This window comes from Melospiza georgiana, chromosome 29 (assembly GCF_028018845.1).
Source record: "Melospiza georgiana isolate bMelGeo1 chromosome 29, bMelGeo1.pri, whole genome shotgun sequence".
Lineage (NCBI taxonomy): Eukaryota > Metazoa > Chordata > Aves > Passeriformes > Passerellidae > Melospiza > Melospiza georgiana.
In genome coordinates, this window is record NC_080458.1 from 5,543,102 (window position 1) to 5,565,132 (window position 22,031).

The 22,031-nt window shown below is 56.7% G+C and overlaps 1 protein-coding gene across 1 annotated transcript in view; it reads right to left on the bottom strand.

Annotated features, from left to right (window-relative positions):
- LRP1 (LDL receptor related protein 1) overlaps nt 1-22,031 on the bottom strand; it is a 129,138-nt gene that overhangs the window by 35,765 nt on the left and 71,342 nt on the right. Inside the window, exons 20-47 of the mRNA XM_058042204.1 lie at nt 19,969-20,136; nt 18,968-19,150; nt 17,941-18,141; nt 17,614-17,859; nt 16,622-16,819; nt 15,458-15,662; nt 14,383-14,547; nt 13,597-13,841; nt 13,213-13,344; nt 12,903-13,130; nt 12,612-12,786; nt 12,321-12,415; nt 11,551-11,700; nt 11,313-11,453; nt 10,482-10,610; nt 9,182-9,313; nt 8,825-8,959; nt 8,620-8,749; nt 8,066-8,192; nt 7,668-7,819; nt 7,450-7,574; nt 5,551-5,922; nt 4,757-4,946; nt 4,061-4,265; nt 3,219-3,411; nt 2,223-2,348; nt 2,008-2,136; nt 819-938 (exon numbers count right to left, since the gene is read on the bottom strand). Coding sequence (XP_057898187.1) covers nt 819-938; nt 2,008-2,136; nt 2,223-2,348; nt 3,219-3,411; nt 4,061-4,265; nt 4,757-4,946; nt 5,551-5,922; nt 7,450-7,574; nt 7,668-7,819; nt 8,066-8,192; nt 8,620-8,749; nt 8,825-8,959; nt 9,182-9,313; nt 10,482-10,610; nt 11,313-11,453; nt 11,551-11,700; nt 12,321-12,415; nt 12,612-12,786; nt 12,903-13,130; nt 13,213-13,344; nt 13,597-13,841; nt 14,383-14,547; nt 15,458-15,662; nt 16,622-16,819; nt 17,614-17,859; nt 17,941-18,141; nt 18,968-19,150; nt 19,969-20,136 — 4,797 coding nt within the window. The remainder of the gene's footprint in view (nt 1-818; nt 939-2,007; nt 2,137-2,222; nt 2,349-3,218; nt 3,412-4,060; nt 4,266-4,756; nt 4,947-5,550; nt 5,923-7,449; nt 7,575-7,667; nt 7,820-8,065; nt 8,193-8,619; nt 8,750-8,824; nt 8,960-9,181; nt 9,314-10,481; nt 10,611-11,312; nt 11,454-11,550; nt 11,701-12,320; nt 12,416-12,611; nt 12,787-12,902; nt 13,131-13,212; nt 13,345-13,596; nt 13,842-14,382; nt 14,548-15,457; nt 15,663-16,621; nt 16,820-17,613; nt 17,860-17,940; nt 18,142-18,967; nt 19,151-19,968; nt 20,137-22,031) is intronic.

Below are 22,031 nucleotides of genomic sequence, written 5' to 3' on the forward strand. Positions count from 1 at the left end.
TCTGAGGAGCTCCTGACTGCCCCTGTCACTTTGGAACAGAGCAGTGTCGCAGACATCTTTTATGAAAAATCCTTTCCTTGGGATTTTTCCTCCCGAGAAGCTGAGAGACCTCAGGAACAAAATGTAAACATTGATTATCTGCTGCTTTGGAATGCAACAGGTGCATCTGTGATTGGTCTCATAGAGTTGTTTCTAATTAATGGCCAATCACAGTCAGCTGGCTTGGACTCTGTCTGAGACAGAAGATTTTGTAATTCATTCCTTTCTATTCTCAGCTAGCATTCTGATGAAACCTTTTCTTCTATTCTTTTAGTATAGTTTTAATGTAATATATATCATAAAATAATAAATCAAGCCTTCTGAAACATGGAGTCAGATCCTCAGTCTCTCCCCTCACTCAAGGACCCCTGTGAACACGGTCACAGAGCAGACCCTGCCTGAGCCCCTCTCCCTGGCACAAGCAGAGCTGGACAGGACTCTGAGAAGCTCCTGACTGCCCCTGTCACTTTGGAACCGAGCAAACCCACCCTGCAGCCCCCAAGGGAATGCCTGGGAGCCATGAGGAGCAGTGACATTACACCCCTGGCTGTCAAACCCCTCTCTCTGGGAAGCTCTGAGTGCTGCACGCCCATACCCAGGAGTTTTTCCTCTCAGCTGTCACCGCGAGCTTTACAAACCAGCGCAAGCTTGACCTTGACTCTCCGTTAAGCCCTGGCTCTGCTCTGCTCCTGTCAAGCTGACAGTATCTCCTTCCTGAAGCTGCTGTCCCTGTCCCAAGCAGCTGCCAGGGGCTGGCTGGGGGCCAGGCAGACACTCACTGTTGCAGGGCACCTCGTCCGAGTTGTCCCCGCAGTTGTCCACGCCGTCGCACCAGTAGCGGCTGGCGACGCAGCGCCCGTTCATGCAGTGCAGGAAGCCCTTCTTGCACTTGCGGCTGCCTGCCGGGGAGGAAGAGGAGGAGGAGGAAGAGGAGAAGGTGAGGAGAAGGAGGGCAAGCATCCTCGACAGTCTCAGAAACTTTGGGAGCTTCCAGCAGAGGAAGAAACCACAGAGAATCAACAGGAAACCGATTCCTTCATGCACTTACAGCTGCCGGCCAGGGAGGAAGAGGAGGAAGAGGAGGAGGAGGAAGAGGAGAAGGTGAGGAGAAGGAGGGCAAGCACCCCTGAGAGTCTCAGATCCTTGGGGAGCTTCCAGCAGGGGAAGAAACAACAGAGAACCAACAGGGAACCTATTCCTTTGTGCAGAAGGATTAGGGAACCTATCCCTTCTTGCACTTGCAGCTGCCTGCCAGGGAGGAAGAGGGTGAGGAAGAAGAGGAGAAGTTGGGCAAGCACCTCTGAGGGTCTCAGATCCTCGGGGAGCTTCTAGCAGGGAAAGAAACCACAGAGAAGGATCAGGGAATCTATTCCCTCTCAGATCCTCAGGGAGCTTCCAGCAGGGGAAGAAACAACAGAGAAGGATTAGGGAACCTATCCCTTCTTGCACTTACAGTTGCCTGCCAGGGAGAAGGAGGAGAAGGAGGAAGAGGAGAAGGTGAGGTGGAGGAGGGCAAGCACCCCCGAGGGTATTAGATCCTTTGGGAGCTTCCAGCAGGGGAAGAAACAACAGAGAAGGATTAGGGAACCTATTCCCTCATGCAAAAGGATTAGGGAACCTATCCCTTCTTGCACTTCTGGCTGCCTGCCAGGGAGGAAGAGGAGGAGGAGGAGGAAGAGAAGGAGGGCAAGCACCTCTGAGGGTCTCAGATCTTTGGGAAGCTTCCAGCAGGGGAAAAAACCACAGAGAAAGATCAGGGAACCTATTCCCTCATGCAGAGGGATTTGGTTTAGTTTGGTGCCACAGCTGGTATCTTCTCCCTCACAAAGGTGGGATCTGCCTGTGGTCACCTCTCACCTCCTCCCTGCACTGTGCCTTGCTGGCACTCCCAGCTCCTGCTCTTCTAACACAGGCACATTTTCTGCCAAGGTGTGTGGGTGAGCAAGGCAGCAAGAGGAGGAACCTTACTGCAGTAGGACTGCTTCTCGTCCGACTTGTCCTTGCAGTTCACGACGCCGTCGCAGGTGCGGCTGAAGTCGATGCATTCTCCATTCCCGCACTCAAACTCCTCGTGCACGTTGCAGGTGGAATTCACAGCTGGAAAGATGACGGGAAATGTCAGCTCTGCCAGGCTGAGATCAGCCTCACCCCTTCCTCTCCTCATTCTGTCCCATCCTCCTCGCCTTTGCAGGTGAAATCCTCCTGCAGGACGCGCTCCCCGCGGCAGGAGCAGTTGACGTGGCCCTTGGGGGTGAGCAGGCACAGGTCCTGGCAGCCACCGTTGTTCACCCGGCACGGGGACAGCTCACCTAGGACAGAGGGACACTGGTCACACCAGGGATGGACCCAGCAGACCCTGCTCCTCCTCCCTGCTGTGGGATCCCTCCCCAGGGTCTTCCCATGGGGCTATGGAGGGTGTAGGGGGCTGGAGGAACCTGGTCTCCCCAGATTTTACAAGGAAAAGCAGGGACAGGGCAAATCCTCTTTGTCTTCAGCCTGCACTGGGTTTGGGGATGGACAACTCTGGTGTGAGAGTCATGAGGGGGCAACAACAAGCTGGGAAGGACAATGGGATGATTCCAAAAAGGGCTAGGAAAGGATGAGGGGATGGATTCCCAAAGGGCCAGAATGGACAGAGAGATGGGTTCCCAAAGAACCACGAAAGGATGGTGGGATGGGTTCCCAAAGGAACACGATGGACAGTGGGATAGATTCCCAAAGGAAGGACCGTGAGATGGACTCCCAAAAGGCCAGGAAGGACAGAGGGATGGATTCCCAAAAGGCCGGGAAGGACAGTGGGATGGCTTCCCAAAGAGCCAATGAAGGATGGTGGGATGGATTCCCAAAGGACCATGAAGGACAGTGGGATTGATTCCTGAAGAGCCAGGAAGGACAGTGGGATGGATTCCCAAAAAACTATGAAGGATGGTGGGATTGATTCCTGAAGAGCCAGGAAGGACAGTGGGATGGATTCCCAAAAAACTATGAAGGATGGTGGGATTGATTCCTGAAGAGCCAGGAAGGACAGTGGGATAGGTTCTCAAAAGACCATGAAGGACGGTGGGATAGGTTCCCAAAGGACCATGAAGGACATTGGGATGGGTTCCCCTTCCCTAAGCCTGCTGCCAGGCTGAGGAGCAGAGCTCAGGGACCCTGCAGGGACCCCAGAGGGTGCTCACAGCTGTCGGTGTCGTTGGCCACGGCGATGATGCCCATGGGCTGCTGGGGGATGTCCACTCTGAGCAGCTTCATGTCGGTGCCCACGTACTTGTTGGCGCGCTGCACGGCCCGGCGCACCCAGTCTGTCCAGAAGATGTAATCCCCATACACGGCCAGGCCAAAGGGGTGCACGGGCTCCGACTTCAGGATCACCTGCCAGGCACAGAATCGTGGCATGAGTTGGGTTGGAAAGGGTAAAGTCATCTCTTCAAACTCATCTCATTCCCACATGGGTGGATAAACCTCCCAGGATTGCTCCAAGTTCCATCCAACCTGTACCTGGACACTTCAGAGAAACCTTGAGGTTGGAAAAGATCTCCCAAGATCAAGTCCAACCTGTGACTGACCCCCTCCAGAGCACTCAGTGCCATGTCCAGCAGTTCTTTGGACACTTCCAGGGATGGTGAAGTGTCCACTTCCACCACCAACCTGGGCAGCCCCTTCCAACGTTTAGAAATTCCTTCTCGTGTCCAACCTGGATTCCCTGCCTCAGTCCAGCAGTTCCTTGGACACCTCCAGGGATGGTGACTCTACCACCAACCAGGGCAGCCCCTTCCAACGTTTAGAAATTCCTTCTCGTGTCCAACCTGAACCTCCTCTGATGCAGCTTGAAGCCAAGTCCTCACTTCTCAGGGACACAGCCCAGGTGGGAGCAGGAGGAACCCACTTTGGAGTGCAGTCCCAGAGCCCCCCCAAACACAGAGTGACCTCCCCAGCCCCAGGAACATCTCTGCTTCCCTCTGCCCACACTCCAGCCCCATTTTGGACACCCTCCTCCCCATCTCCCTGTCCCAAGACTCACGTGGCGATGGGAGCCATCGTATTCGCAGCGCTCAATCTTGTCCAGGGTGGCATCAGAGAAGTAAATCTTCTCAGCCTTGTGGTCGATGGCCAACCCGTTGGGCGTCCGTATGTCCTGGTCGATGATGATGAGGACGTTGGCGCCGGAGAGGGTGGCCCGCATGATGCTGGGGTGCTGCTCGTTCCAGTTGGTCCAGAACATCAGGCTGGGAGGGGAGGGACACAAAACACCTTTGGAGCACCAGCTCAGCCCATCCCTCCATGGCTGGGAGGCTTCCAGGGACTGGGGGATGCATGGGATATCATTACCACAAAAAACGAGTGGGCAGGTGCTGCAGCCAGCTGGGAAATGTGGCACCTCATGGATGGGGATGGGATAAGGGGTTTGACACTCAAGGCCTTTGGAGCCCCAGCTCAGCCACATCCAGGCTGGCTCAGCCCATCCCTGCATGGCTGGGGGGCTTCCAGGGACTGGGGCATGCATGAGACAACATTCCCACATAAAACCAATAGGAAGGGGGTGAATGAGGGTGCTGCACCCCATGGATGGGGATGGGCCAGGGGGTCTGAAGCTATTTATGGGGAGGGGGCTACAGGGTCCTTCCTCCCTGGGAGTCCTGTGCTGGGATCCAGAGCTCCCTCCCCACCACCGCGCGGATCCCTGGGGATGCTGGCTGGACCCTCAGTGGTCACTCACTTCTGGCACTCGTCCAGCACGAAGGCCCGGGGGTGGTCATCCCCTGACATGGTGATCACAGTCTCCCTCTCGAAGGCCCCCAGCCTGCTCTGGTCCACGGTGTGCCGGGTGATGGTGGACGTGGTGTAGCTGGTCCAGTACAGGGTGTCCCAGCCACGGTGGTAGGCCAGCCCCTCCACTGAGCCCACGTCTGTGGGGACAGAAAAGGTCACAGCCAGCCCTGAGCCTGATGTACAACTAAAAAAATATTTAATTTTTAGGGTAAAAAGTAAAAAAAAAAAAGTAATTTAAAAAGGTGTCTCTGGGGTGAATCACCACACATCCAGAGAGCCAAAAGTGTCTATGGGGTGAAACACCACACATCCAGCTGGCCAAAAGTGTCTCTGGGGTGATCCAGCAAGCCAAAAGTGTCTTTGGGATGAAAACATGACACATCCAGCCAGCCAACTGGGATGAAACACCACACACCCAGCCAGCCAAAAGTGTCTCTGGGGTGATCCAGCCAGCCAAAAGTGTCTCTGGGGTCAAACACCACACACCCATCTAGTCAAATAATGTCTCTGGGGTGAAAAACTACACATCCAGCTGGCCAAAAATGTCTCTGGGGTGAAAACACCACACATCCAAGTGTCTCTGGTGTGAAAACACCACAGATCTAGCTGGCCAAAAGTGTCTCTGGGGTGAAAACACCACAGTTGCTGCTACTTGGTTCAGCACCACGGGCCAGACAAGCCAAGGTACGCCCTGTCCAGCAATATTGGTAACATCCCAATAGAGAACCCCCTGCCACTCACTCTCCACGATGGTCTTGCGCCCCGTGCCATCGTCATTGATCTGCTGGATGTTCCCAAAGTGGATGTCGCTGTAGAAGATGCGGTTGCTGCCCTTGGAGCCGTAGCGGTAATCGAAGGCCAGGGCGATGACATTCTTCATGTGCTCGGCGTCCTCGAAGGGCTTGATGGGCGCATTGAGGTTGTTCTCATCCGACAGGTGGATGCTTTTGAGGATGGTGCGCTCCGAGTAGAGCAGGTACCCGTCGTAGTCGCGGCAGCTGACGCCGTCCTCCGAGAGCATCCCGTGGGCGCAGGCGCACGTCCTCTGCCCGCCGCCGCGGAACAGGCACAGCTGCTGGCAGCCCCCGTTGTTCTGGGCACAGACGTTGGTGCCTGGATGTTGGGCAAGGTGAAACAGGAAAGCCTCATAAATTAGGATTGTCTGGCAAAAGGTTTTGAGAATACGGAAGCTGTAGACGGGACTGAAATGAAAGCAGGTTTAGGTGAGCCAGGGAGGATCGTGGATGGACAGGCACACAGACGGACAGGTGAGGATGTTGGGGAAGGTGAAACAGGAAAGACTTATAAATTAGGATTGTCTGGCAAAATGTTGTGAGAATATGGAAGCCATAAGCGAGATTGAAACGAAAGCAAGTGCAGGTGAGCCAGGAGGATCACAGACAGACAGACACACAGACAGATACACAGACAGACAAGGTGAGGATGTTGGGGAAGATAAAACAGGAAAGCCTTATAAATATGATTATCTGGCAAAAGATTTTGAGAATATGGAAACTATAAGCAAGATTGAAATGAAAGCAAGCTTTGAGATCCTTTAGTTACTGAACAACTGGAAAACAATGGTGTGGCCAGACTGAAGGCGATCCCCTTTTGATGGAACAACACCCTGTGCTTGCAGACCCTGCCAGGTTGGCAGAAGGGGTCCAAAGAGGAGTTTTTAGGGCTTAAAACTACTCCGAAGAGGAGTTTTTAGGGTTTCCAAAGAGTAGTTCTTAGGCTTAGCAGGAGGAGTCCAAAGAGTAATTTTTAGGGTTTAAAACGTAACACAATATGGTAATGTAATGATTCTTATAGGCTGTATGTAAATGCTATAGGATTTGTATCTTGTACTAGATTGGTTAGTGAAAATCAGAATATTCAACACAAAAGAAGATTTAATGCATTGTAATGAGAACTTTGTCCTCTTACCCTGTTGAAGATTGCAATGCAAGTTGTTTTCAATTACCATCTGTATGGCAGATTATCTTTTGTCAAGTGAGCAGTTTGCTTTATCTCTCTCTTTGAGTGACCACATTCACACCTCTCTCTGGAGGGACATCTGCTGATAACAGCTATTGAATGTCACTGCATGGCTGATAAGAACTACAGCATCTCATTGTGAGATGCTCTGCACAGGGGGAGGAGCCAAGCATTCCTACCTGGATACAATCTGAGATTTCAAACATTCCTACCCGGATATAATCTGAGGTTTCAAACTTTGCTACCCAAATATAATCCAGAGGTTTTTGAGACACCAGCGTGGCTTCTCCACTGGACTCCCCAGAGGAGCAGCAGCTGCCTCTTCTTCCACTGGATCTTCAGAGGAAGAATAAATCCTTCTCTACAGGACCCCCTTGCTCCAACAGAACCACCCCTGACACTGCAGGAGGGCTGCAGCCACATTTCCAATGGGACTGCTGCCAACACCCTGACCCACAGGGTGTCAGGTTGGGTTCTGACTCTGTCAGGCACTTTCAGTGCTCAGCACTCCTGGAGGATGGAACAGGGTCAAACCACGGAGGAACAGGCTCAAACCATGGAGGAAGGAACAGGCTCAAAGTGCAACACGACTCCAATGGGGACAGAGTGATCCCAACCCTATTCCCCACATGAAGATCTGCCCCCCCTGCTCACACCTACCCTTCTGCCGGGCTCGGTTGAAGACTTTGATGTCCTTGAGCTGCACACCAATCCCAGTCCTCAGGGACACCGACTCGGTGGCGTTGTCCTTGTTTCCTCTTTTGATGGAGCCGTTGGCATGGGTCCTGAAGGAAGACATGGTCACCAAGGACCCTTCCCCACCTTCCCACCAGCTCCCCCCACCCTCCACAGAGCCCCCAGCCCCTTTGGCACCTCACCTATCACTCCAGTAAATGTATTCCTCAAAGACTGACACAGAGAACATGTCCATGTTGTTGCTGGACAGGACAACCTCGCGGTTCTCTCCCGTCTCCAGGTCAATCCGTTCGATTTTGTCTGTCCGAGCATCACACCAGTACAACTTCCCATCCTGCAGGGGTGAGACAACATCCCAGTTGGTGTGGGAGCAGCACCCCCCTCTGCACCTCTGGCAGGATGTCCTGGGGTTCAGAGCACCTTGGACAACCCTCCTGAGACCCTGGAGCCCTGAGGAGGGCAAGAATGTCCCCAGCAATAAGGCATGGCCACAAAACCATCCAGGTACCATCCAGGGACCATCCAGGGACCATCCAGGGTCCCTGGGGACTGGTGCCATCCTCCCAGATGCCAACTGTACCTCATAGTCCACAGAGATCCCGTTGGGCCAGCTGATGCTGACGTTGACCAGCACCATCCTCTCGGTGCCGTCCAGACGCGAGCGCTCGATGCGGGGGTACTGCCCCCACTCTGTCCAGAACAGGTACCTGAGGGGACAGCAGGGATGTCACCACAGGTTTGTCACCATGAGCAGCATTGGCCCTTTGAGTAAAGGACAGACACCACCTCATTCATGCCCCAACACTGGGGCTTCAATCCAGACCCTGCCCAATCATACACACCACATGCTCTGCATCTCTATCCAAACTCCTCTGCTCTCCCTGGGGCTCTGCCCAAGGCTGAAGCCACTAAGGAGGCTCCACTTGGATTTTCTGAGGTTCTGACACCCACTAGGTCCCAAGGGGCCCCCACGGAATTTAGCTCATCAGTGAAAGGTGGATTAAATCCAAGGTTTGGACTCCTTGGTATGGTGAGTCCCTCCCTGCTGTGTGTACACAGCTCTGCTGGAGGTGCTGGGGGTCTCACCCTGTGCCCACCCCACAGGTGATGCCCCTCTTTGGGGCAGTGTCTCACCCCTTCTCTGGATGGACTGTGATGGCCCGTGGCTTGTCCAGCCCCTGTGAGATGACCACGTAGCGGAAGGACCCGTTCAGCCTGGCCACCTCAATGACATCAAAGCCCTGGTCTGTCCAGTAGATGTTTCCTGCAAGAGGGGATGATGAGCCCCCACACAAGCCCCACTGTCCCCCCTGGCCCTGTCCCCAGAGCCCCATCCCACCTGCAATCCAGTCCACAGCAATGCCCTCCACACGGCCAATGCCGTTGGTCACCACGTCCTCACGCCACGTCTGGTCCCTCTTGGCTCGACTGATGGTGCTCAGGCCCATGTCCACCCAGTAAATCGTGTCATTCTCTGAGAGAGGGACAAGGAGGGAGGAGTGGACAAGTCAGTGACCACCTCTGGTCACTCCAGAATGGTAAAAACCTCCACCCTGGAGCCCTGAAATTCTCCCTCACGTGGTGCTGCCAAGGGGGCATTCCAGGGTGCCAAAAGGGTGATGGTGACGTCCCCCTCATGCCCCCCATCCCCTGTCCTGTCCCCAGCCCCCCTGTCCTGTCCCCAGCCCTGCATCACCTGCGTGGAAGTCGATTCCCACAGCCAGGGAAGTTCCCGACACCGGCACCAGAGCGTCCGACTTGTCATTGGGGTCCAGGGGGATGCCCCGGATCCCCTCGTGCACTGAGTACAGCAGGAAGGAGCCAACACCTGCAGCACAGGTGTAGGGACAGTCAGACACACCCCAAAACCCACAGGCTGTCCCTCCTCCATGGGAAATTGTGACAGGAGAGGAGCATGAGCTTGGCAGCGTTCTGCAGACCCAGCAGCACTGGGGGCTGCAACCCTGGCACAATCCTGGTCCTGCCCTGCTCCAGGGGGGCACGAGTGAACCCCCTTCCCACCACCCACCACCCCCACCCCCTTGGCAAAGGCTCCACAGCTCATCTGGGTCAGGGCAGCACTTGTTATTCAGCCCCTGCCCTGACCCAGATGGTGCAGAGCTCTGCCAAACCCCCCCGAAACCACCCGGAACATTTTGCACACAAACAGCCTTTGAGAGAGAGGCCCTGGCAGTGCCCGAGGGGATGGCACAGAACAAAGTGGGCATGGGAGATCTGCAGAGTGAGGGGGATGTGCCTGGCTCTGTTCCCAGTGTGCCCAACCTGCTGCCCACAGCCAGGGTGCCACCTCTCCCTGGGAGGGTCACAGGATCACAGAATCAATCACAGAATTAATCACAGAATCAATCACAGGATCCCAGAATCCCAGAATCAATCACACAATCACAGAATCAATCACAGAATCACAGAATCAATCATAGAATCCCAGAATCATTCACAGGATTACAGAATGAATCACAGAATCACAAAACCAATCACAGAATCAATCACAGAATCAATCCCAGAATCACAGAATAATGAGGTGGAAGAGACCTCTAAGATCATCAAGTCCAACCTATGCCCTAACACCTCAGTTGTAGTACCAAGTGCCACGTCCAGCCTTTTTTTAAACACATCCAGAGATGGTGATTCTGCCACCTCCCTGGGAAGAGCATGCCAGTGCTTCATTACTGTTTTGGTGCAAAATTTCTTCCTAATATCCAACCTATACTTTCCCTGACGTGGCTTGAGACTGTCCTGTCCCAATCCCCTCCACCAGTGGCCCCACACTCATCAGGGACAGCCCATGCAAAGGGTCTTGATGCCACCTGAGCCCACAACCCCTCCAAACCTCCAGTGTCCCTCTGGTGCCCTGCAGTGACATTGGGGAGGAGCCCATGAGCAGCCAGAACAAGGGGCCACCAGCTCAGGTGGCCACAGGCATGGTTGGGGTGGCCAAGGGGTGGTTCAGGGAGGGGACAAGGACAAGCACACACCTTCACAGGACTGCTGCCCACTCTTGAGGCTGTAGCCAGCAGTGCACATGCAGGAGCGGGAGCTCTCCGAGGTGGGCAGGCACAGCTGTGAGCAGTCGCCGTTGTTCTGGCTGCAGGGGTTGGTCCCAGCTGTGGCACAGAAAAGGGGGTGAGGGGGTACAGGGGGCCCCCACCAGGGCTGGGACAGCTGGGGCAGCACCCACACGAGGTGTGAGTGCCCTGCACCAGCCAGGGATGGGATGGGATGGGATGGGATGGGATGGGATCCATGGGATGGGATCCATGGGATGGGATCCATGGGATGGGATGGGATGGGATGGGATCCATGGGATGGGATGGGATGGGATGGGATGGGATGGGATGGGATGGGATGGGATGGGATGGGATGGGATGGGATGGGATGGGATGGGATGGGATGGGATGGGATGGGATGGGATCCATGGGATGGGATGGGATCCATGGGATGGGATGGGATCCATGGGATGGGATGGGATGGGATCCATGGGATGGGATGGGATCCATGGGATGGGATGGGATCCATGGGATGGGATGGGATCCATGGGATGGGATGGGATGGGATGGGATGGGATGGGATGGGATGGGATGGGATGGGATGGGATGGGATGGGATGGGATGGGATGGGATGGGATGGGATGGGATGGGATCCATGGGATGGGATGGGATGGAGAGAGCACAGGCTTGGCACGAGTGCAAGGGCAAGGCTTGGGCCAGCTGCCAAGGGGGCTCCAAGGGATAGAGCCACCACAGAGGGGCTGAGCAGCTGCTCGGGGGTCTCTGCATGGGCTCTCTGCCCCAGGAGCCCACACTGACCTTGCTGGATGCTCTCATCGTACACCTTCATGTGCATCACCAGCGTGGTGCTGTTGCGCAGCACCGTCACCTCCGTGCCGTCCTTCTTGTTGCAGGTGCCCATCCTCTCCGAGGCCTGGTCAGCCCACCACAGCTTGTCCCCTGTGGTGGCGGGGACAAAGCAGGAGCATGTGGCATGCTGTGGTGGGCAGGAGGGTTTGGGAAGGAGCAGGAGACAGGGAATGGTGTCCCCCCTCACCCATGATGGCCAAGGCGGTGGCCTTGCTCAGCTGGCTCCTCAGGGACTCGATCACCTCCAGGTTGCTGCCATCCAGGTCACACCTGTTGATGGTGCCGTTGCCAGAGCTGATCCAGTACAGTTTGCTCTCTGGGTAGTCGATGGCCAGGCCTGGAAAGGATGGGAATGTCACCGGGCTGGTGGCACACAGGGACCGTGACAGATCAGGAGGTGGGATGGGATAGGATCCATGAGATGGGATGGGATGGGATCCATGGGATTGATGGGATCAATGGGATGGGATCAACAAGATAACAGGATCCATGGGATAGGATCAATAGGATCAATGGGATGGGATAGGATGGGATCAATGGGATGGGATCAACAAGATCAACAGGATCCATGGGATAGGATCAATAGGATCAATGGGATGGGATGGGATAGGATGGGATCAATGGGATGCTATCAATGGGATCAATAGGATCAACAGGATCGATGTGATCAATGGGATGGGATCTATGAGATAGGATCAATGGGATGGGATGAGATCAATGGGATCAATGAGATTGATAGGATCAATGGGATGGAATCAATGGGATCCATGGAATGGGATGGAATGGGATGGGATCCATGGGATGGGATGGGATCCATGGAGAGAGCAGGCAGCTGAGGTCATGGCGACCCAGCACAGGACAGCTGCCACCTCCCCAAGGAGCCAGAGTGGGAACTTGAGGCTCTGTAGGACAGCAAGGCGAGGTGGGGGATCCTGGGGGCTCTGGGGGGGTCCATACCAACAGGTCCCTTCTGGTTGGTGAAGAGGAGCGTGCGGTTGCTGCCATCCATGTTGGCCACACTGATGTTGTCCCCATCTGTCCAGTAGAGCTTCCTGCAAGGTGAGGGGACAATGGGTGAGGGGCCATGGTGCCAGCAGCCCCCTGCACCCTTCCAGCCTTGCAGAGCCCCTCACCTGCTCGTGGCACAGCCTGGGCAGCCCCATAGCCCCTTGTCCCTACCCAGGAGGGAGCCAAAGCCCTGTGCACACCTGGATTGGCACACACTGGTGGGTGCACACTTATACTCACCCCCGGAGTGGGTGCACCACCAGGCAGTGAGGTTTGTCCAGCCCTTGGATCACGGCGTTCTTGAAGGAGCCATCCAGCCTGGCCACGTTGATCTGCTTCTTGTTGGCATCGTAGCTGGTCCAGAAGAGATTTCTGGAAACCCAATCCACGGAGAGGCCATGAGCGTTGGGCAGGTCTGCAAGGGAATGAAGATGGGAGCTCGTCAGGACTGGAATGATGCTCAGATGAAGAGGAAGGGCAAATCCCAAGGAGCTGAAGGCTTTGGAGGATCCCATCTCCCTCCACACCAACCTGCAGACACGACGGTCTCCACGCCGGTGCCGTTGATGAAGGCTCTCTTGATGGTCTGGGTGCGGACATCTGACCAGTAAATGCGCTGCTCCAGGGCGTCGTAGTCCACCACGGTGACGTTGTCAATGTCAGGCACGGTGAAGGAGATGATGTAGTTGTAGTAGGGGTTGTCAATGTCCACGCCCCGGATCTCCATCTGCCGCGCGTACAGCAGGAACTTCTTGAACTCTGGAATAAGAAGGGTAGAGGTGGGATCTCAGCTCCAGAGCACCTCCTCATCCTCCCAACCAGCTCCCCAGCAGACCCCTACCATAGCAGGTGGTGTTGTCCTTGTCCAGCTTCATGAGGTGGGGGCAGGCACAGGACAGGGTGCGGTTGTAGTTGATGAGGCAGAGGTGGGAACACGGCCCTTTGCCCCCGTTGGCTTCACAGGGATTAGGAGCTGCAAAGGGGACAGCACTCAGTGACATCCCAGCCTTGGGGACACCCATCCAGGAGTCCCCCAAGAGCTGCAGCCACCCCAGACCCTGCCTGCTCCATCAAGCATCACCTGATGGGGCAAAGTGGCAACCACAAGGATGAGAGCAGCATCCACCTGGCACTTGGTCTAAGCCCATCCAAGGGTTAGTGTGCTTAGACCAAGCACCAGTGCCACCCCCTGTTGTCCCCCCACCTTGTCCCTCCCTGCACTCACCCAGGGGCTGCCGGGAGGGGTGATACACCTGCAGGTCAAAGGGCTGAGTATTGGTCCTCTGCACCACGGTCACGTTGTGCCCTGTCCACTTGTTGGCCTTGGCCAAGGTGTTGGTGCGCCAGTCGGTCCAGTAGACCTCCCCGCCATAGAGGGTGACAGCAAAGGGGTGGGACAGGTACTCGTGTCCCCTCAGCACCTCGATGTGCCCTGTGCCATCATACAGGGCTGAGTAGATGGCGTCCGACCTGTGCCAGGGGGAGATGAGGGTGAGGGAGGTGAGGAGGGGGCACCACGGGGTCTTGAACCCAACAGCAACAACCAGCAGGGTCCAAGGTCTAATCCTGCTGATTTACACCAGGATCCACAGAGGAGAACACCCAGAGCCACGGCTGGAGACACAAATAGCCCCCATCTATGGTCAGACCCTAAAGAGCTCAGCACACCCTCTCCATAATCCTGACCCTAAAGAGCTCAGCACCCCCTATCCATGGTCAGACCCCAAAGAGCTCAGCACCCCCTATCCATGGACACACCCCAAAGAGCTCAGCACCCCCTATCCATGGTCAGACCCTAAAGAGCTCAGCACACCCTATCCATAATCCTGACCCTAAAGAGCTCAGCACCCCCTATCCATGGTCAGACCCTAAAGAGCTCAGCACCCTCCCTTATGGTCAGATCCAGAAGAGAAGCCCCACAATGTGAAGGCTTCTCTCTCCCAGCCCAGCACAACGCTGGAACCAGGTGAAGATCCAGACTGGGAGGGACACTGAGGGGCCCTGGCCCTACCTGGCATCGATCCAGAGGATCCTCTTCTCCAGGTAGTCCACAGTGAGCCCGTTGGGCCATCCCCCCGAGCCCGTCTCCTTGTGGATGGTGCGTCGGCCCTCGCCGCTCATGGAGGCGGCCTCGATGCGGGGCAGGCTGGCGTCCCAGTCTGTCCAGAACAGGATCCTGCCAGGAGGAGAGGCTGTGAGCAAGGACAGCAGCCCGTGGCCTCATCCTCCACACGATCCCACAGGTGTCCTGGTGTGGCAGTGTGATGGAACAGCCTGTCCATCCCCGTTCTTCCCCCAGGTGTGCCAATCACCTTTCCCTTCCCCTCCCTTGCCCCTGCTGACCGCTGTCTGTCAATCTTGGCATTCTAGAAAGGGGTGGAGTGATTGGTGAAGTTCAAAAGAGGCCTCTCAGCCCTGGGGGACATTGGGCCATCCAGGTGTCACTTGTCCCTTTGTCCCTCCCCTCCTGTACCTGGTTGGTGGCTCCCTACCCCTTCCCTGCCCCTCTCCCCGGGGTTAAAGGAAGAGCAACCACGGGGTTGGGGAGTTCTGTTGGAGCTGTTGCTGCATTCAGAGGCCTGTGGGCCACAACAAAGCTCTGGATACAAACCCTCCAGCAGAACTCAACTCCTTTCCTTCACCATCGCCTTAAAGCTTCTCCACCAGGGTAAACCTGAGCTCCTGCAAGCCTGGACTTGTCCCAAGCACCCAGCTGCAATATCCAGCTGGCCAAAAGTGTCTCTGGGGAGAAACCACCACAGCTGCTGCCTTTGGTCAAGCAGCAAGGGCTGGACAAGCCCAGGCATGTTCCATCCAGCTGTATTGGTATTTAATTCCATTATATTGGCGCCCAATGTGGGGCAGCTCCATCCTGGGGATGGATCAGTCAGGGAAGAGACCCCTGAGGTGGCACCCTCACTTTTGTTGCAATATCCAGCCAGCCAAAAGGTGTCTCTGAGGTGAAACCACCACAGCTGCTGCCTTTGGTCAAGCAGCAAGGGCCAGACGAGCCCAGACATGTCCCATCCAGCTATATTGGGATTTAATTCCAATATCCTGGCGGGCGCTGTCCCCTCCTGGCTCACCCGTAGCGAGGGTCCAGGGCGATGGCGCGGGGGTGCTCGATGTCCCCGGCCAGCAGCGTGGTCCTCATGGTGCCATCCAGCTTGGCCACCTCGATCTGGTCCAGGTTGCTCTCCACCCAGTAGATGTTGCCAGCGATCCAGTCCACGGCCAGTCCCTCAGGGGTGGCCAGGCCGTACTGTATCACCACCTCGAAGCTGGTCAGGGCTGTGGGGCACAAGGTGATGGCTCAGGGTGGTGCCACTTCCCCAGCCCACACAGAACCACCACCCCTGTATCCCCAACAGCTCCAACCAGCTCAGATGGGGTTGACTGTGAGGGGATGTGTCCTCCCCAAACACGGCGTGAACCACCCCTGTGCATGGTCCAAACCCCAAAGAGCTCAGCACACCCTATCCATTGTCAGATCCTAAAGAGCTCAGCACCCCCAATCCATAGCCCAGACCCCAAAGAGCTCAGCACTCCTAATCTATAGTCCAAACCCCAAAGGGCTCAGCACTCCCTATCTATGGTCAGATACAAAAGAGATCAGCACCTTCTATCCATAATCCAGACCCTAAAGGGCTCAGCATCCATCCACAGTCCAAACCCCAAAGGGCTCAGCACATCCTATCCATTATCAGATCCCAAAGAGCTCAGCCCCCATCCCTGTTCCAGACCTCAAAGGGCTCAGCCCTCATCCATAGTCCAGGCCCCAAAGGACTCAGCTCCCATCCACAGTCCAGACGTCAAAGCTCCTCGAAGGGCTCAGCATCCATCCACGTCCCAGGCCCCAAAGATCTCAGTCCCCATCCATGTCCCACACCCCAAAGGGCTCAGCATCCATCCATGGTCAGACCCCAAAGGGCTCAGCACTCCCTATCCATAATCCTGACCCCCAAAGGGCTCAGCCTCCCCATCCCTACTCCTGCCACTGGGCTCCCGTGGGAGCAGCACTGCTGGGGAGGGTGTCCTCTCTGTGCCCAGCTGCTGGGCTGCAATTACCAGCAGGGAAGTGCTGGGAATACTAATTAACTACTGCATAATGAGAGCAGAACAAGATCACTATCAGGGCCAAGGGCTGATATCACTATCAGTGATATCACCATCAGCTGCTGCATCGCACGCCACGAAATCGCTGACCCCAGACCTCCAACCCCCAGCTCCCCCAACCCAGGGCTCCTCACCCCCGTTCTCCAGCAGCTTTCCCCTGTAGATTTTGTCCTCCACCACGTCAGTCCAGTACAGGGAGCTCTGGTTGAGGTGGAAGTCCAGGGCGATGGTGTTGCGCAGCCCGGGCACCAGCACGCTGTAATCCCCTCGGTGCAGGTCGATGCGCCGGATCTCGTGGCGGTTGGAGAAGATGATGAAGGGCTTAAAAGGGTCTGGGGGAAGCAGGGAAGGGTCAGCAACAAGGCAGGGGACAGTGCACTCAGCCCCTGTCAGCACAAATCCCACCATCACTCAGCACAACCCCCAACTCAATGAGAGAACAAACCCCTCAAGGCTGCTGGGGGACTGCTCCAGTCCCTGGTGCACCCCAAAATACACCCAGAGTTTTGGAAACCTTGAAAACGATGCCAAGGTCTGGAACAATCCCTTGCCAGGCTATTCCCCCAGCTCTCTCTGCCCCAGCACATTTGGGGGGCTGCTCCCAGTCCCTGATGCCCCCCAAAACACACAGCACAAAACCCATCATCACGCAGCCACGTCCATCAGCACAACCCTCAGCTCCATGAGAGGACAAACTCCTCCTGAGGCAGCTGGGGGCTGCTCCCAGTCCCTGGTGCCCCCCAAAACACACCCAGGGTGTTGGAAACCTTGCAAAGGATGCCAAGGTCTGGAACAATCCCTGCCAGGCTATTCCCCCAGCTCTCCCTGCCCCAGCACATTTCGGGGCCTGCTCCCAGTCAGTCCCTGGTGACCCCCAAAACACACCCAGGGTTTTGGGTTAGGATGCCAAGATCTGGAACAATCCCTGCCATGTTATTCCTGCTGCCCCTGCACAGCCAATGGAAATATGGGGCTGGGGGCTGCAGGTCTGGAACAATCCCAGTTTATTCCTGCAGCTCTCCCCACCCCAGCACAGTCAAGGGAAATATGGGGCTGGGGGCTGCAGGATGGGCTCAGCTTTGGCTCCCCTTGGAGCTCTGCCCTCCAGCACACACTGAGAACTTGCCCAGGCTTCTGCAGCTCTCTCCATCGGGCTCCAGCATCCACCCCTCGTAGCAGGAACACTTGACATTGTACTTGTCCTGCTCACACTTCTGGCTGCACTTGAGGTGCTTGGCACAGTAGCTCTGGATCTGGCAGGTCTTGTTGTCAGCACCCAGCTCCATGCCCAGGGGACAGGAGCACACGATCCCCTCTCCAGGTGCCACCGTGCAGTTGTGGCTGCAGCCTCCGTTGTTGAGGGAGCACTGATCTGTGGGGACAGGACACGGTTGTCACCTCCTGGTGCCACTCTCGGGTCACCAAGTGTCCCCACGCCTGGCCCTGCGCTCACCGCAGAGCTCGCCCTCGTCGGAGCCGTCGCCGCAGTCGTCGGAGCCGTCGCAGAGCTTCTCGGGGGGCAGGCAGATGGAGGTGTTGTTGGCACAGGTGTGGGAGGGGGGCTTGCACACCAGGGACTCGCAGTTCTCCTCGTCTGAGTTGTCCTCACAGTCACTGTCACCATCACAGACCCAGGCCTTGCTGATGCACCGGGCTTGAAAGGGACACGGTGGGGAGGGGACAGAGCAGAACCAGTTATTCCAGGCAGACAAGCAGGTCAGTCAGCCCAGGGATGGACAGACAGATTGGTCAGTCCAGGGACAGGCAGACAGGTCAGTCAGCCCAGGGATGGATGGACAGATTGGTCAGTCCAGGAAGGAACAGGCAGACAGACAGACAGGTCAGTGAGCCCAGGGAGGGACACACAGACAGGTCGGTCAGCCCAGGGATGGACAGACAGGTCAGTCAGTCCAAGGACAGACAGACACATTGGTCAGTCAGTTCTGGGATAGACAGATAGACAGACAGACAGAGTGGTTAGTCAGTCCAGGACAAATAAACAGAAAGGTCAGTGAGCCCAGAGACAGACAGACAGGTCAGTCAGTCCAGGGAGAGACAGATGGACAGACAGACTGGTCAGTCCAGGGACAGGCAGACAGGCCAATCAGCCCAGGGATGGATGGACAGATTGGTCAGCCCAGGGACAGACAGGTCAGTGAGCCCAGGGACGGACAGATGGACGGACAGACAGGTTAGACAGACCAGGGAGGGACATGAGGGTGTTTGAGTAGCTCAGGGCTCCCCAAAAGTTGGATAGGACAGGCCAGGGAGGGCCTGGGGGCTCAGAAGGTCATCCCCTGAACTGGTGTCCCTCCTCCTTTGTCCCCAGCCCACCAAAGTGTGTCCCATTCCTCAGAGAAGAGCAGAAAGGATCTGAAGATGACACCACCCATCAGGATCACGACTCACAGGTTGGCTGCTTGTGTTTCTGCATTATCCCACCACCCCCAGCTGGGATCCCCTTGCCCCCCTGCTCTCACCTGAATCCTTGCAGCCGAATTTGACGTTGGGGTCGCAGACGTGCGTGACCCCCTCGCAGTTCTTCTCGTCGCTGGAGTCCATGCAGTCCGTGTCACCGTCACAGCGCCACCGCATGGGGATGCACAGCCCGTCCAGCCGGCACTGGAACTCGTCCGTGTGGCAGCCCCCGGGTGGCCGTGTGGCTGTGGGGAGGCCACTGCTCACTGCCAGGTCCCCACGGAGCTGGGGGGCTCCAGGACTGCGTGGGGACCAGCAGCAGGACCACTCAGCCAGCAGGGAAACAGCTGGATGCACCCAGAGTGTCAGGACGGGGATCTGGGGCTCCAGGAGTGGATGGGGACCAGGCACTCAGCCAGCAGGGAAATAACTGGAGGCACCCAGAATGTTAGGAGGGGGGTTCTGGGGATTCAGGAGTGAATGGGGACCAGGCACTCAGACAGCAGGGAAACAGCTGGAAGCACAGGATGGGGATCTGGGGCTCCCGGACTGGGCAAGGACCAGGCACCCAACCAGCAGGAAAACAGCTGGAAGCACCCACAAGCACAGGAGTGGGATCTGGGGCTCCAGGAGTGAATGGGGACCAGGCACTCAGACAGTAGGGAAACAGCTGGATGCACCCAGAGTGTCAGAATGGGGTTCTGGAGATCCAGGACTGGATGAGGACCAGGCACTCAAACAGCAGGGAAACAGCTGGAGGAACCCAGAGTGTCAGGATGGGGATCTGGGCACTGAGTATGGCCACAGAAAGCTGCAGAATTCCCTGAATTTTGGGCAGGAGGGGGATCTGAGCGCTGAGGGTGGGCACAGAAAGCTGCACAATTCCCTGCATTCCCAGCCTAGAAGCAGGAGGGGCATCTGGGCACAGAGAAGGCTGCAGAATTCCCTGCATTGTGGGCAGGAGGGGGATCTGGGCACTGAGTGTGGCCACAGAAAGCTGCAGAATTCCCTGCATTTTGGCAATGGCTGTGCTTGGGGGTCTCTCCCACGTGCTGGGGCTCACCCTGGTTGGTGCAGTTGGCGTGGGTCTCGTCACTGTAGTCCCCACAGTCGTTGTCCCCATCACAGGTCCAGTGCACGGGGATGCAGCGGCCGCTGTTGCATTTGAACTGGTTGCTGGAGCAGGAGTGGCTGCAGCCAGCCTCGTCACTGTTGTCCCCACAGTCGTTGTCTGCAGAGGGAATTGGGGGGGCCAGGGGGTCAGCAGGAGCCCGGCCAGGACGGGGATGGAAGGAGGGAGGACAGCAAAGACCCCTCGGAACAACAGGGGACAGGACAGGCCACGCCACAGAGGGGACGTGGGGTGACTGCAGCCCCTCATCAGTGCTGGTGGTGGGACCCCCACCATGGGCTGGAGACCCCCCAGCCCTCCCACCCCACAGCACCAGCAGCACACAGAGGAAATGAAACACAGAAACTGCATAGATCAGCCATGAACCTGGATGGGGACTGGGCTCCACTCTGGGGATGGGAGCTCCTTTGGGGGTGCTGGGACAGCCAATTATGGGGGTTGGATTGTCTGGAGGAGACCCCCAGGCCTGCTGTTTGAGGGGGGGGTGGTCTGAGGGTAGCTGGACACTGGCAATGCAGCCCCTCTGCCTGCCTGGCACAGGGGGCATGGGCTGGGCACCACCACAGGGATCCACTGTGGGTGCCCCACCTGAGACTGGGCAAGGGGATTTGCCTCCTGGTGCCTCAGGATGGGCACGAGGATGGTGGCACTGATGGGGATGGTGGCACTGATAGGGACAGCAGCACTGATGGGGATATTGGCACTGATGGAGATATTGGCATTGATGGGGACAGCAGCACTGATGGGGATGATGGCATTGATGGGGATGGTGGCACTGATGGGGATGTTGGCACCGATGAGGATGTTGGCACTGATGGAGATGTTGGCACTGATGGAGATGTTGGCACTGATGGGGATGATGGCACTGATGGGGACAATGACATTGATAGGGACAATGGCACTGATGGGGATATTGGTACTGATGGGGACAATGGCACTGATGGGGATGATGGCATTGATGGGGATGATGGCACTAATAGGGACGATGGCACTGATGGGGATAATGGCACTGATGGGGACAATGGCACTGATGGGGACAATGGCACTGATGGGGACGATGGCACTGTGGAGACAATGGTACTGGGGATGATGGCACTAATAGGGACAATGGCACTAATAGGGACAATGGCACTGATGGGGACAATGGCACTGATGGGGACAATGGCACTGATGAGGATGATGGCACTGATGAGGATGATGGCACTGATGGGGACAGCGACACTGTGGGCACAGTGGCACTAATGGGGATGATGGTATTGATGGGGACAGTGGCACTGATGGGGACAACGGCACTGCCAGCTGCCACGTGGCCTCTCCATCAGCTCAGCTCCTGCATAGGGGACATTGCTGGAGAGCTGGGGGACATCACCAGAGGTACCAGAGGCACTGTCAGAGGCACAGGAGCATTGCTGGAGAGAAGGGGGACATTGCCAGAGGCACCAGGGCCACCACCAGAGGCACCAGGGCCACCACCAGAGGCACCAGGGGCATCGCCTGACGCACAAGGGGCATTTCTGAGGAGGAGGAGGGCATCACCAGAGGCATCAAGGGCATTGCCAGAGGCACAGGGGGCATTCCCAGAGAGGTCAGGGGGGCATTGCCAGTGTCCAGCACCCCCAGGGCTCATAGCCCCCCGGAGGGACAGGTCTGGGGGCTCAGGGGGGCTCAGGTGGGAGGTTCTGGTGCATGTTGATCTATGCACTAACCGGTAGGCTTTGGACAGTTCTTTTCGTCAGAGCCATCCCCACAATCTTTTTCTGAAACACAGAACCACCAGACAGGAGCGTGGGCACGGTGACAAACACAACACGGCACAGGTGACAAACACAGAGGGTGGCACAGAGACACTGGCACACGGACAGGGACACACAGAGCCTGGGAGGCGAGACCAGAAGCAGCAGAGGGTGCTCGGGGAGTGGGGGGCAGCCAGGGTTGGGGTACCCTCGTGGCGCTGCAGCTCCTGCCCTGGGTACCTGGTGAGGCTCAGAGCAGCA